Genomic DNA, 15096 nt, shown 5'->3' with positions numbered 1-15096 from the left:
ATGACAAAAAGTTGACCAGGATACAGGGCTCGTCCTTAGTGCTCTAATTGTACAACCAGGATGCACTGGAATCTGGTCCATTGCTATTCAAGGATGAACACATTGTGGGTGCAAATGGTGCCCTCGTCACTTCCAGCATTACGTCCCTTCTGACATAATGCTGGAAGTGTAGTGACAGTTTAATTAAGTGCTGTGTATGGAGCCTATTCACTGAGTAGGGGAGTGTCAGCTGGCCTTTAACAGGGACCTAAATGAATTAAATTGCATGTTCTGCAGGTCCATATGGAGACCTGTCACCTGCATCACTTTTTAAGGCAAGTTAAAATCTGTGCACTCTCTCGCTAACTGGAAATTTGCTGTTGTGCACTCTGTCATGTGCTTTCTCGTGCATGCTGTTGTGCACTTTGACACAGATGGACTGAGTGAGCCTTTGTCCCCATTGAGGTTGGAGTGTGTGATTAGTGTTTTTAAAGTGTTTTTTTATTACAGCCATCAATCATGGCACCAGTTTGTTGTACATATTAAACATGTTTTATCAGCAGGATACATTTTCTTTCAACTCGCCATGTGTGATTTTTTTTTTTTTTTTTTTTGAATAATGCACTCTTTAAATACTACAAATACACAACATTGGACCAGGTTTTTGCTGGTCTGTGGTCTAAATGCTTTCTGGTACTCGGTGATACAAATTGTTCAGATCCATGTTTGACCACACCTCATATTTAGACCAACACACCCAAGACAGCACAAGAGGCCTTTAGAGGACATGGGTGATTGGCATAAAAACTGTTTCGCTTCAGGAGACAATAACACTTGCGTTGAGTTGTGCGCAACTTTGTGCCAGGTGGAAGGTAGGGCCCTAAAAGCTTATATGCATCTTTTGGCTGTAACGATTTGTTTTCAGTGCCCCATCACTACTTCTGTGAATAAATCATTAAGCAGAATTTCTGTTTTATCTTGTCTGTTGCACTTGCAGATTTTCCTTAAAGTGGCTGAGGACAGTGGAGTGGATGCTGTTGAGCTTTCAGGTGATTGAGATGATGATGTTCAAAGCCTTTTGTCATTTCAACCCAAAAAAGTTTTGAATCACCTATAGACTAGACAGAAAATGTAAACGTTACATTGTGTTAACTAATTGTCTGTTCCGCTGCAGATGGAGTGGTGCCAACTAGGACCCGTCGGAGGCACGCATTTGGAAACCACCAGAGTTGCCTGAAACCATTCACTGAGGATGACAACTTTGATTCCAACGACTCTGAAGGTGACCCAGGTACAAATCTACTGTCTTTTAACTTGAATTGTCAGATTTTATATCCATATTGTTGTATTATATTTTCATGGTGTTTCTACTCAGATGTATATAAAAACTAAACAACAACAAAAAAAGGAAATGTAAGGTACAGTTCAGTTGTCCAAATGTACTAATGTGAGAAAGAAAAAATCATGCTGTTCTTGTTTCAAGAGTCATCAGAAAACCACATTTGTGTTGTCAAACATAAAAATGTGGTAGTGTCTGATGTCATTTAGATCCTTTAACAATATTTTTTTTACAGATGTTGTGATGTTTGCTCATGTGTCTGCTTGCATCTGTGTCTAGAATCGCGGGACACAGACTGGCTTGGAGGAACTGATGGTAAAGGGTCATACAAGGTCAAAGGGTGGAGACTGAAGAGACAGCAGTTTGCTGCTTTGCTGTGGAAACGGTTCCTCTACGCTCGGCGCTCCAGAAAAGGCTTCTTTGCTCAGGTATTTGAATATTCACACATATAGCAAACATAAGATTTTTCTTCTTTTGTCGAGTGTTACTTCTCCTGTGAGCTTGTGGTAAATCTTGTGGTTTACCACACTGTTACAAGTAATGTGATGTTACTTTTTCCAGATTGTTCTTCCGGCGGTGTTTGTGTGTATTGCCCTAGTGTTCAGCCTGATCGTTCCTCCATTTGGAAAATATCCCAGTCTGGCTTTACATCCCAGCATGTACGGAGAACAGTTTACTTTCATCAGGTGAGATAGTTCTCTCTGTCTGTTTAGAACATGTTTACATTTATCTTTCTTTCTGCTAAACATACAGTGTTGTTCAAAAGGTTTGTGTACGGGGCAGATCAAGGAAGTAACACACACTCACTCATTTTCCTGGATAACACTTAATAAACTAATATTTTTCTATGTTATATTTTACAATTCAGCACAAATTAAGCAGTTGGTTGCAAATCTGCTTATTTTGGGGAACCTATTGTTTTGCTTATCATATAAACTTTCATGTCTTCCTTCATCATTCAGTAAACAGAAAATGTAATTTGAAACATCCAAATATTCAAATTACAACAAAAATTAAACACTGGAGGGGGTGGGGATTGTATCTTAAGAAAAATAAATAAATAAACATATAGATTTTAAAAATTATTTATTTTTGAAAAGTTAAACATCATCCCATATTGTCCTTGTTTTTAAATAAAAAAATATTAAACAACATTAGGTACAATTCATGCACTTGAAACATTTGCACAGTGCAGTAGTTTTGATTTTTTTACAAATTAATTATTATGACTTTTGTGACACTCCACTTCCTCTTTAACATTCACCACACCTTTACACCTTCAAAGCACAAGCACACATGCACATGATGAAATAAAAGTTGAGTTACTGCGAAACTGAAGCTGTCAGTTTCAAACTAACATTTTGTTCCGTATCCAGAGTTGTCTGAGTATAAATAAAGCTCATGTTAATGCTGATTAAAGTGTACGATCATCACTGGAATTTAATCTGATCAGTGCATACGCTGATTGTAAAAATCTAAATAAAATTCAAATGACTGTATGTATTCATGCATTTACACTTCAAATTATAAAAGTGATCTTATATGTGAGGTTATGTGATTCTTTTATTTTCAGCAACGATTTGCCCAATGACCACCACACCAACAAATTACTAGGAGCTCTGACAGAAAAACCAGGATTTGGAACACGCTGCATGGAAGGAGATCCCATACCGTGAGTGTTTTCAATCTCTCTGGGAAAGATAAGAAAACTAACTCACATTCAGGAAAAACAAAGACTATTTTAATTTATACAGTAAATCTACAACTCACAGTTTTACACTTGAGCTCACCGCAGCAAATCCGATATGGATCTGCATGTTGGTTTGGCACATTTTATGCCAGATGCCCTTCTGACATCACTCCACATTACATGGAGAACAAGCACTGGAACCTTCTGCTTTGGATGCAAGCGCACAATCCGCTTGGCCACTACACTGCTGTAGATGTATAATTGTTACAATCTCAGCAAAATACAAAAATTGCACAAAATACAAAAAAACATATGCACACAAAATTCAAATATTTTATAAACGTACATCGTGAGACAACGTCTCTGTCTGTGTGTCTCTAGTGACACTCCCTGTACAGCTGTTAAGGACAAATGGACAACCCCAGCAGTCTCTGAGAGTGTGACGGAAATGTTTGGCAAAGGTAACTGGAGCATGAAGAATCCTTCTCCTATGTGCAAGTGCAGCAGTGAAGGACGTAAACGGATGCTGCCTGAATGTCCCGCTGGTGCAGGAGGGCTTCCTCCACCCCAGGTTTGTGATACAGAAACAAAAAACTCAGGTTTAATTCAATTACAAAGACAAAAGTTAAAAAAAAAAATTAAAGGCACAATAACCTCATAACCAAGACGACTGACTCCAGTTTTTCATGTGGTCACAAATGTACATAAATGAAGAAAATGATGCATGCATTCATAAATAAACACACAGCACTTATTCAAAGCTCATTTTGTGTGTGTGTGTGTTTATCCAGGTGAAGATCACTGAGGAAGACACCCTTCAGAACTTAACTGGCAGGAATGTTTCAGACTATTTGGTTAAAACGTACGCTCAGATCATCGGCAAGAGGTAATAATCATCTCTCATTTTAACTGGGATTGTTTGTGTTGTGCAGATGGAACTCAGTAAGCGCTAACTATTTTTCTTCTGCTTCCTTTTGTAGTCTGAAGAACAAGATTTGGGTCAATGAGTTCAGGTATGATATCAGACATGATCTATATAAAGCTTATTTGTGCAACATTAATATTGACCAGGGAGCCACATAAGTAATGGTGTCATGCTTTAAAGGGGTCATGTTATACACATTTTCACAGATCATAAGTAAAGATATTAAGGTTTGGAGGCAAAAAAAAAATGCACAAAAAACATTGAGGCAAATGAAATGGCCTATTTCTGTGTCTGTCTCTTTTAAATAGAGTTTTTGCTCAAACTGCCCCCCACCCACTTTTCAGACAATGCAGAAATGTCAGAGCAAACACGGGCTCATTAGATACATCTCACAGAGCAAACAGACATACATATGTCTGTGACATATGTCACAAAACATTTCAGTCCAGAATTTTGCTTAAAGCAGAAGAGCTTCTCTGCAGAGTTGTAGAAGTATGGAACTTTCAGCACGTTTTACATTAAATTCCATTTATTTAACAGCAAGAGATAATTAATAGCTGCTTTTGCACAATATAACCACTTTGAAGTTTCTGCTGATTAGTTCATGGCTAATATTTTATGCTGTGGAGTTTACTGACAGTGAAAGAATTTCTTCAGGTATGGTGGTTTCTCATTGGGCGCCAGGCGTTCTCAGATCCTCTCCCACAGAGACAACATCGATGACGCAATCGCTCAGCTGCGGACACGCTTCCAGCTGGAGAGAGTAAGATTTTATCTTCATCACATTACATCACACAAGGAACCCTCAATAATGTGATAAAGGTACTGTGGCACATCTGATACAGGTACACATGCTGCATATTGTAGACACAACACTCTTTATTTGTGAGGTGTTTTAATGGAACTCTGCCTTCGGACAAGTAAGAAAGAACTTATCACCTGTCAGACAGAATGTTTTACCTCTGAATGGGGCTTTTGGACAAGTGTTAATGTTGAGACCAGGAATATGAGTGTTCTAAGTCCAGCTGTAGTAAAACAACACCTTAAAAACACTTGCCTGTATCTGGGACTTATACCGGGTGAAATTATTAAAAAGAAAGACACATACCTTTTCAAAATTCTGTCAACTGCTACTAAAAAGGTCTTGACAAGGAACTGGCTGAAAAATGACCCTCCAACGACAAGACAAACGCTGGATATTGTCAAGGAAATATATACTATGGAAAGATTAACTTTTTGCTTGAGAATCATAGAAGACGACTTCAAAAAAAAAATATGGCAGAAATGGACTGCCTTCAAGACTAAATTCCAGCCACAGTGAATTTGACTCTGAAATTCTCCCATAGTTTGTGTTCGTTTTTGTTTTTGTTACTTCCTGTGTTCAGATTATGTGTTAGTATTGTTTTTGAAAATTTGGTTAAATAAAAAGTATAAAAAAAGCCACTTGCCTGCATCTCTATAGGTTTATCAGTATGTGTTTAAAGCTCTGCTCTCTCTCTCTCTCTTTCTCTCTCTTTCGCTCTCGCCCTCCAGGGGACTGCAGCGGATCGTTTCTTACGCAGTCTGTCCAGTTTTATCCAGACTTTGGACACAAAGCATAATGTCAAGGTGAGGCCAAACAACAGCACTCGGTTGTCTGTTATTCTTGCTTTTCTTGCTCATTCTTTCAACAGTTTCACTGTTTCTGTTCATGGGGTTTCATTCATTTTTTGTGCCTTGTCTTGCATTTTTTTTCTGTGTCCTTTCTGAGTGGCTAGGCACGTGGGTGTGCGCGTTCTCAGTCTATGGCTACGTGTGTGTCTGCCTCCCTGCTGTGTGTCCGAGTTTCGTGTGTGTTACGTCTTATGCACCTGTCTGCCCATGTGCTGCGTGTGTGTTTCCACGTTTGTTGATCTTGGGTTTTGTGTTTATAGTCTACCGGCATCTTTGCACACAGCTAAATTCGTTCTTCATTGTTCCTCTATGATTCTGGATTTTTTTATTGTGTTTGCAACTCTGTGTTGATTGTTTGTATATTTATTTCTGTGATATATTGTCCTAATGTTGTATGTATTTACCTCCGGTGTTGTCGATTATCTCAGTGTCTCTGCAGTTTTGGTTATCGTTTGTTATTTGTTAATACTCACCTCTTGTTATCAGAGTTATTTTCCATCTTCGATTGTGGTCTGTATAGTCATCATTTCTGATTAGGTTCTGTTTATTCACATGCAGTGGTTCCCGCCTCCTTGTTTCTCACACCTGTTGTTCATCAGTTTAGTTATTTTAAGTGTCTTAGGTGTCTTCCTTCTCTGCCTGGTTCCAGTATTTTTGTTAATCGTTGACTTCGGGTTCCCTCACCTTTTGTCTTCCACTTCATGGTATATTGTATTTTTGTGTCACGTTGGAGCATTAAAACACTTTGGTTTTTGTACCCTTACTACTGAGTCCTGGCTGCCTGCATGTTGGGGTTCAAACTGACTCAGTTCCAGGTGCTACTCGAAACAGTTTAATTAATTTAAGTTTAAGTAATTTCATTGCACAGGAAATGATTTCTGCTTTACTTTGGACTAAAAGCTGCACAGCTTTAAAACTCCACTGCAAACTATTTATATCTGACTCTGACTTCACCTCCAGTTTTGTCCACTATTTTCACAAAAACCGAATGCTCATGTTTTTGTGTGTGTGTGTGTTATTTATTTGTTTGTTCTTATTTTAGATTTGGTTTAACAACAAAGGCTGGCACAGCATCAGTTCTTTCCTCAACGTGATGAACAATGGCATCCTGCGAGCGAGTCTACCAGCCGGCAAAGACCCTTCAAAGTTTGGCATCACTGCCTTCAATCACCCGCTAAACCTCACCAAGGAGCAGCTGTCACAGGTGGCACTGTGAGTGCGACAGGAACAGCGTGCACACAGTGACAGACTGTAGGTGATTTACCGCCTCCAGCTCACATCAGGTTTTCTGTGCTCCTCTCAGGATGACGACGTCAGTGGACGTGCTGGTGTCCATCTGCGTCATCTTCGCCATGTCCTTTGTCCCAGCCAGCTTTGTGGTCTTCCTCATTCAGGAGAGAGTGAACAAGGCCAAACACATGCAGTTCATCAGCGGAGTGCAGCCCTTTCTTTACTGGCTCGCTAACTTCGTCTGGGACATGGTAAGACCTCGTCCTGTCAGTTCAGCGGGACTCGGATCCTGCTGGTCTGTGCTGATGAAGTCGTCCTTCTTAAACCTCATGCTCCACCTCTCTGTCTCCTTCCTGTACAGTGTAACTACATTGTCCCGGCCACGCTGGTGATCATCATCTTTGTGTGTTTCCAACAAGAAGCCTACGTCTCTTCCACCAACCTGCCTGTGCTCGCCCTGCTGCTCTTGCTGTACGGGTGAGTTTCAGGCTTCTTTTCATTATTAATATAAAATATTAGTACACACATCATTCCTGGATCCATAATTTTGACAGGGTCTGAGTAAGATGGGGAGCTGTTTGGCTTTTATGGTGGAGGTTATAAAATCAGATGACTGGTTCTTTGTTTTATTTTTGTCTGACATGTCCTCAAGCCCACTTTGTTTTGGTCTTTCTTTACATCTCCTTCCAGGTGGTCAATAACTCCTCTGATGTATCCTGCCTCCTTCTTCTTTAAAATCCCGAGCACGGCTTATGTGGTTTTGACGAGTGTCAACATACTCATTGGAATCAACGGAAGTGTGTCCACGTTTGTCCTGGAGCTGTTTGGAAGCAACGTGAGCGATGGATCAGATATTATAGAGTTTTGTAAATAAGCAGTAAATTGTCTTTGTGATTGGCAATTTTAAAATCGTTTTAAATGTTTTGGATGCAAAACTGTACCCATTTTTATTGAAATTCTATTAAATATGTTATTGCTCATTTTAGCGAGTCAAATTATACTTGAATTTATATTTTGAATGAAAAAGCATAACTTCTCTTTCAGGAGGTTGGCGGTCTCAACGACATCCTGAAAAATCTGTTTCTCATCTTCCCTCACTTCTGTCTGGGCCGGGGACTCATTGACATGGTCAAGAACCAGGCGATGGCTGACGCTTTGGAGAGATTTGGTAACTACAGCAGAAGCACAGCTCAGTAAAACCGCTTCACAAGTTTACATAAAAGCACTTAACAGATACGATGTGTTGCAAAGTAAAACGTGTAAATGTGTTTATTGTTGGATTCTGATTGCATGTGCAGGTGAAAACCGGTTCCGTTCTCCTTTGGCATGGGACATGGTGGGAAAGAATCTGTTTGCGATGGCCATAGAGGGCGTGATCTTCTTCAGTATCACAGTCCTCATTCAGTATCGCTTCTGCATCAAGACTAGGTGAGTGGAAGCAATACTGTCCACAGGTGAGAAATTAATATTGAGCAGTAAAGAAAAAAAAAAAAGGGCAGCATGGGTTCTCTCCAGGTGCTCCAGCGTAGTCCCACATCCAAAGACATGCAGATTAGGTGGAGTGGAAACATTAAATTGTGTGAATGTGTTTGTTTGTCTATATGTCGCCCTGCGACTGCCTGGCGTCCTGTCTGGGGTGTACCCCGCCTCACACCCTTTTACTGTTGGGATAAGCTCCAGTGCCCCGTGACCCAATCTTGGGGTTGAAGATGAGTGTGTGTGAGCAAAAAAATAAAAGCGTGAGCTGGAGGAGCTAGAGTGCCTTGATTGGAGAGTGGCGTCAACTCAGAACATGGTGCCATTTTGGAACTTTAATTTGTACCTCTGTTACTCTGCATGTCCAGACTGCTCGGAGTTTTTAATGGAAATACATTGTGATCGGACAGGACATTTTATCTGATGTGAACGAAAAATCTGCTGTACAAAATCCGTTATATACGGTGTTTATTACAAGGAAAACAATACAAAATCTTTGGGACTTTTTTGTCCGGGGACTGTGAATATCTGGTTTATACGACTATGGTTTAGTTGAGTTTTACTCTACATGGGACTGAACAATAAATTTACCTACCTCGCAAAGCTTTGACGATGATGTCGGCTTCCATCCCACATGACTGACTTTATTTTCCCAAATTTTTCTTCTGTTCAGATCTGCTGTACATCTTGAAGCCCTTGCTGTGACTATTTGTGCATCCAAATGCACAGCAACCCAGCATTTTCAGCGAATAAATAAATAAAATAGCTGGATTTACATGCAGACACATTAACAGCCAACGCTATTTTTGCCCCAAGATGGCACCATGAGTCACATGACCGATTTTTTTCGACTTGTCATGTTGCCACTCTTTCTAATAAATTTTGCTTGTGTATCTGCTGTCTAAAATTTGGACATATTAAAATGACTTAGACTTACAATGATAAGTGAAAGTGGTCACTTAAAACATTTCTTTTGAAAATGGTGCAGTTTTATGATTTTATTTTGGTGACAAATATCACAAAAGCTCCTTCTGAGAATGGCCACATATGGGAGTTTACATTTTCTTACTTTTATATGGTGCCGCTATACACTGGAAAAAAGTTGAGAAAACTTAAAAACTCAAGTTGACCAGATGCGATAATATTTTGAGTTTAGTCGACTTAAAAATGAGTTAGACATTGTGTTTCTAAATGGCGTATACTGTAAAACATCTGTGTAGCCAGTTGCTTTTACGTTTTCTCAACTTTATTTTTACAGTGTCATGAAAAGAGACTGAAAATCAACAAGCATCAACATCATTAAATGTGAGCTGGTCAGCTCTTTTGTTGAAGGTGGGCGGGGGGGTCAACTGAAAAAAATGGTGCAGTATTTTCACACAGCTGAGATCAGCTATCACATCAAAACCTCCCTTTGTAAAATGCCACTCAGTAAGACACAGACGTCATGTGACCCGGCTGTAACTCGCAACACTAAGAGGACATTTAGGAAGGTGAAGGTTGTCCCAGCTTTAAACGTGACCCCAGTGTCAACTTCCAGGTCATCCACCAGTCACTTGAAGCCCATTGGAGAAGAGGACGAAGATGTAGCAAGAGAGCGTCAGAGGATCCTGAGCAGAGGAGGACAATCAGATATCCTGGAGCTCAGACAGCTCACCAAGATTTACAAACGCAAACAGAAGCCGGCTGTGGACCGTCTGTGTGTCGGCATCCCTCCTGGAGAGGTACGACACAAACGTCTTCCACCACTGGCGTGACTACACCACTAAAACAAGATACAGCTGTCTTTTAATGCAGATGAACAGATGGTTGATTCTGTTATTCTCTATTTGCAGTGTTTTGGTTTGTTAGGAGTGAATGGAGCAGGAAAAACCAGCACCTTTAAAATGCTAACTGGAGACTCTGTGGTCACCAGTGGAGAGGCCTACCTGGCTGGAAAGAGGTAAGACACTTCATACCGTCAAACACATTTCATATAATTCCAAGTCAGTGTTGGACACAACTAACCTAAATGTTAGCTTTGATAACTGCTAATTCACTGAGATAACTGCAATAACGTCAAACTACTAAAACATTTAGCTGACTATGAATTGTACTTTGACTTGTTTTTGTTGTTATTGGTTTTGTTTTGGCTCTAAAGCTTTGAAAAATGTAGCTTTTCCTATTTTTTTGCACAATTATTTGTGAATTGTTGTGATTTCTTTGTGTTTCTCCCACTCCAGTGTTACAAAGGAAATAGATGAGGTGCACCAGAACATGGGCTACTGTCCTCAGTTTGATGCCATAAACGACCTGTTAACGGGCAGAGAGCATCTGGAGTTTTATGCCATCCTGAGAGGCGTTCCTGAGAAGGAAGTCTGTGAGGTCAGGAAAACACGTACATGTGCACTCTTTCAGTTCATGACCTACTTGAAGAGCCATAACTCACAAAAACAACCTTTAACATCACCACTAGGTGGCAGACTGGGGCATACGGAAGCTTGGGTTGGTCAAATATGTGGACAAGGCAGCTGGAAGCTACAGTGGAGGAAACATGAGGAAACTGTCCACAGCCATAGCTCTCATAGGAGGACCGCCGGTTGTTTTTCTGGTCAGTAACACACTTTCAAACCGGAAAAACAGTCTTGATTATTCAGTGTGACTGAGATGTCTGAGCCTGTGTTGTTTCATGTGGACAGGATGAACCGACCACGGGCATGGACCCGAAGGCTCGTCGATTCTTGTGGAACACCATCCTGAGTATCATCAAAGAGGGACGATCTGTAGTCCTCACCTCTCACAGGTTAGACCAAATACCAAAGTCATGTCAGCTTATGTGGTTAGGATTCACTTACATGCACTTTTTTTTTGATGGAAGGTGTAAAATTAGTCCAAGAATTTGTGCCTGTAGGATCCTTGTGTCACAGTGTTGTTGTTTCTAACCTCGTATTTTTGTGTGCTTTTCTTAGCATGGAGGAGTGTGAAGCGCTCTGCACCAGAATGGCCATCATGGTCAACGGCAGGTTCCGTTGTCTAGGCAGCGTGCAGCATCTCAAGAACAGGTGGGAAATACAAACAGTGCACCAAAATTATAAATAAAAAAAAAAATTCCGGCCGCTGGTTACTACATAACACACGATGTCCTCATCAGGTTTGGGGACGGCTACACCATCATCCTGCGGGTAGCGGGGCCCGACCCCGACCTTCACCAGGTGATGGAGTTCATTGAGCAGCAGCTGCCCAGCAGCACGCTGAAGGAGAAACACCGTAATATGCTACAGTACCAGCTGCCTTCCTCCCTCACCTCCCTCGCCCGCATTTTCGCCCTGCTTTCCAAGAACAAGGAGGTGCTCAGTATAGAGGACTACTCAGTCTCCCAAACCACTCTAGACCAAGTAAGCAGATGAGGCAAAGATCCAACTGTGAGCGTTTGCTACTTTGGTCAAACACTTCTTTACTCTGCTTTTCTCCCATCAGGTGTTTGTTAATTTCGCCAAGGACCAAAGTGACGAGGACCATTTGAAAGACGTCCACCTGAGCAAAAGGGACGCTGTCATGGTGGACATTTCCGAGATAAATAACTTCCTCTTGGACAGCACAGTCAAGGAAGACTGTGTGTGATTCCACAACATGCCACCAGGGGTGCCGATACGCATGAGCCACCTGCCCTATCGCAGCTAAACGGACCAGTAACACAGAGAGGAGAGGAACTGTTGATTTTTATTATTATTAGTATTTGTAGTATTTTTAAATGCTCATTTCTCAGTGGGCCTGCACTTCAGCGCACAGCCTCTTGAAAAGAGACGAGGCAGAGAGTGATGGACACTGAACAAATGAAAACTCAATGCAAATCAATGCAAGAAAACATATATTTAAGATAAGCAGATATTCCTGTGGCGGCTGGAGACTGGTACTTCTCCTTCACCAGATGGACAGAAAGAAAGAAAGAAAAGACTTGTGAACACTTGAAGTGACGGCAGGATGACGGCGGCGTGTCGGACTGGACAGCACGCTGACCTTCACAGTGGATGAAGCAGAGGAGAGCGACAGCAAGAGCTCGACTTTTAAATTCCGTTCTCATAGTCGGCGGTCATCAGTGGGACTGTGTGCCTGTTCCTCTGTGTTGTGACGTAATGACAACATAAAACAAAGTTCCAATCATTCACTGCCTGCTGGTTTAAAAAAAAAACACTGACTGACTTTTTTTTACTATTGTTATTATTATTCAGGGTCAAATCGCTCTATCTTTGTTACCACGTGCAGTTGTTTGACAATGCAAATGATCATCAAAGCATTTACACTCTAGTTAAGTTCACACTTTCAGACTCTACATTTTTGCAAATTAGATTTTATTTTTAAGATAAAATAAGGTTTTATTTTGGAGGACTTTTTTTTTTTTTGGTCCAGTACAGTTTCTCTTGTGTCGTGTTAGATAGAAACCAGAACACTCCGTTATTAGCGCTGTGGAATATGAAGAAAAGAAACCAGCATGTGGAAAAGGAGCTCTTTGTGGAAATGCTTCATGAAACTTGGCTGTTTGTTAAAATTGTGTCCTTCAATGTCAAAAAAAGAAGAAAAACATGTGCAGTCTGCTATAAGGATGTTTGCACTGTACGTGGACAGTCACCGCAAACTGATTAGTTATTTGGTCTTTGAAAGCACCGGTTATTTTTGACTTCATGCTTTCAGCCGGGACACGTGTGGACTGTTTTTGTGCATGTCGAATTGGGCGGTCAGATGGAGTTCTGTTCTACGCGCTGGGTTCCTGAGCTACTCATCACTAGATATTGTACATCTAAAACATTAATCTGTTGAAACTCTTCTGGCAGACGGACTGTTTCCTGCAGGTTCAACATCATCTCTCGTAATTGAGGATTTCTGTATAAATTTGAGTATTTGTTTTTTATACAAATGCTTGAATGAAGTCACAATGCCAGCATTCTCCACTTATTCAAGCACTGGTGTGGATATTATGTAGAGTAATGATTATTTGGGATGCTGTTTAAAGCTACAGTTGGTTAGATTTTTGGGCATTTATTAGCAGAAATGGAATATCGCATTTAGAGCCATCTGTTCTAAATCTAAATCTGTTCAGTCGTGTGCAGGTTACCTATAACAGTCTTGTGCCAAATGGAGCTCAACACACAGCATCTAATCTGATCAACCAGCAAAATGTTGTAAAATTCAGTATGTATTTGTTCCATCAGCACAGCTCAGCAGCTCAGACTTTTCTTTTTGTAGCAAAGTAGGACATAAAAGCACAGCTAACACTTCCAGTATCTTCTAATGATGTTGCCAAATTCTAATATCTGGTGTCATCCAGGTTGAACTGTCAGAAAATTTTTATTTTAATGGTTGAGATGATATGGTTGAAATATTATTTTTGCGCCTGTATTTAGAGGTTAAAATGTACATTTCAATCAGCCAAACACACAGAAAACTACAACAGGGACCACTTTCAAATTCGTGACACGTCGTCATAGCGGGTGCTCCACCATCATACTTCTTGAGTTCTTTTGGGGCTTTAAATCACTTTGGGCTTCGGGCTTCCAAACGCTTGAGGGTTTATCTACCACAATTCTCTCTGCTAAATTTGAGCACTTTAATGGTTTGGCAGCCTTTTGTTTCACGTGTAGAAATAACTCAATTAATGAGTAACATTTAAAACATCTCACACTGGAACTGGGACGTGGTAAGATGAAGCCACGCCACTGCGAAAATAAAACTTTGAAACTTGAACAAAGACTTACAGGTGATGGAGGTACATGAGTAGAAAAAAAAGCAGTTAGTAGTGAGATTTTTTTAAGTGTAGTATTTTGGTGATTATTTCCTTTTCTCGTTATTTGTTTACATTTTGAAGTATTAAAAATGGTTGAGTCTGTTACTCATTGTGTATTGTTCCAATTTACATTAATAAAGTTCATACGTTTTGAAGGAAAACCACTTCTACGTTCTTGATTCTAAATTTCAGGAATTAAGCAATTTTGAGTCTTATGTGTCCAAATTTATATCACGAAGCTAAGCGTGCTGTGTGATTTTTGCCTCAATACACTCACACCATCTGCACCAAATGTGCTTAATATACAGTTTTGTGTGGCTTCCATATCTGATCAGGGCCTCGTCACATTTAGCATGAATGAGCAGGAATCAAGCCAAATCAGCAAGAATGGGGGAAAAAAGTCAAACTTTGAGACGCAGTCGGGAGGGACGGATATTCCGACAGCTGTGCACAAATGCCTTCCGAATACCCAGAATGTGTGCCGAAGCCACCTCGAATGATTCACGAACATTCCGTGTGGAGCAGTGCCCAAATGCAGATTGAATGCACACGGAATACAGTACAAATTTGTGCAGGATGAATGCGGCCAGAACACAACACAAAACCCCACAATGTGGACAGAATGCAGCAGGAATATGTAAAATACATCCCGAATACCGTACGATAGAGCCCCGAATGCTGTCTGAGTAACACCTGAGGGCCGCTTGGAACGCTTCCTGAATGCTGTACAAATGGACCTCAAAGGTGGCCAGAATGCCACGGAATGTGCGCTGACTGTGTGTTGAACATGTAACGACCCAAAGGGAATGCATCCTGAATAACAGGAATGTAGCCAGAATGTGACACGCATGTTCCGAATGTACAATGAATGGCAGTGGAAACCCATCCACTGCAACTGAGTTATTGCAGACTACTGAGAATATTGACCCCATGGAGCATGGAGCACTGCTGCTGCAAATAGCTGTACTTGTGGAGGAGGAGACACAGAAGATATCAGACTTGACCATGCCTGGTAGAGGAGAGGAGGAGGCTCTACAGCCATTACACCA

The 15096-nt window shown here is 40.8% G+C and overlaps 1 protein-coding gene across 2 annotated transcripts in view; it reads left to right on the top strand.

Annotated features, from left to right (window-relative positions):
- Positions 1–14202, top strand: part of LOC117525993 (phospholipid-transporting ATPase ABCA1-like) — a 71862-nt gene extending 57660 nt beyond the window's left edge. Inside the window, exons 26-49 of one of the 2 annotated variants that reach the window (XM_034187979.1) lie at positions 977–1028; positions 1154–1270; positions 1598–1746; positions 1880–2004; positions 2892–2990; positions 3390–3579; positions 3800–3894; positions 3989–4021; positions 4591–4696; positions 5467–5541; positions 6629–6798; positions 6890–7067; positions 7178–7293; positions 7507–7651; positions 7861–7984; positions 8115–8244; positions 9830–10013; positions 10125–10231; positions 10512–10653; positions 10745–10879; positions 10968–11071; positions 11238–11330; positions 11420–11663; positions 11746–14202. In XM_034187979.1, coding sequence (XP_034043870.1) covers positions 977–1028; positions 1154–1270; positions 1598–1746; positions 1880–2004; positions 2892–2990; positions 3390–3579; positions 3800–3894; positions 3989–4021; positions 4591–4696; positions 5467–5541; positions 6629–6798; positions 6890–7067; positions 7178–7293; positions 7507–7651; positions 7861–7984; positions 8115–8244; positions 9830–10013; positions 10125–10231; positions 10512–10653; positions 10745–10879; positions 10968–11071; positions 11238–11330; positions 11420–11663; positions 11746–11889 — 3057 coding nt within the window. In that variant the 3' untranslated portion in view covers positions 11890–14202. Of the gene's footprint in view, positions 1–976; positions 1029–1153; positions 1271–1597; positions 1747–1879; positions 2005–2891; positions 2991–3389; positions 3580–3799; positions 3895–3988; positions 4022–4590; positions 4697–5466; positions 5542–6628; positions 6799–6889; positions 7068–7177; positions 7294–7506; positions 7652–7860; positions 7985–8114; positions 8245–9824; positions 10014–10124; positions 10232–10511; positions 10654–10744; positions 10880–10967; positions 11072–11237; positions 11331–11419; positions 11664–11745 lie in introns of both variants that reach the window. The other variant, XM_034187978.1, reaches the window with a different exon arrangement.
- The last annotated feature ends 894 nt before the right edge of the window (positions 14203–15096 follow it).

This window comes from Thalassophryne amazonica, chromosome 15, assembly GCF_902500255.1.
Source record: "Thalassophryne amazonica chromosome 15, fThaAma1.1, whole genome shotgun sequence".
In the NCBI taxonomy this organism is placed as follows: Eukaryota; Metazoa; Chordata; class Actinopteri; order Batrachoidiformes; family Batrachoididae; genus Thalassophryne; species Thalassophryne amazonica.
The sequence above is the reverse complement of the archived record's forward strand: the minus strand, read 5'-3'. Positions and strand labels throughout refer to the sequence as shown.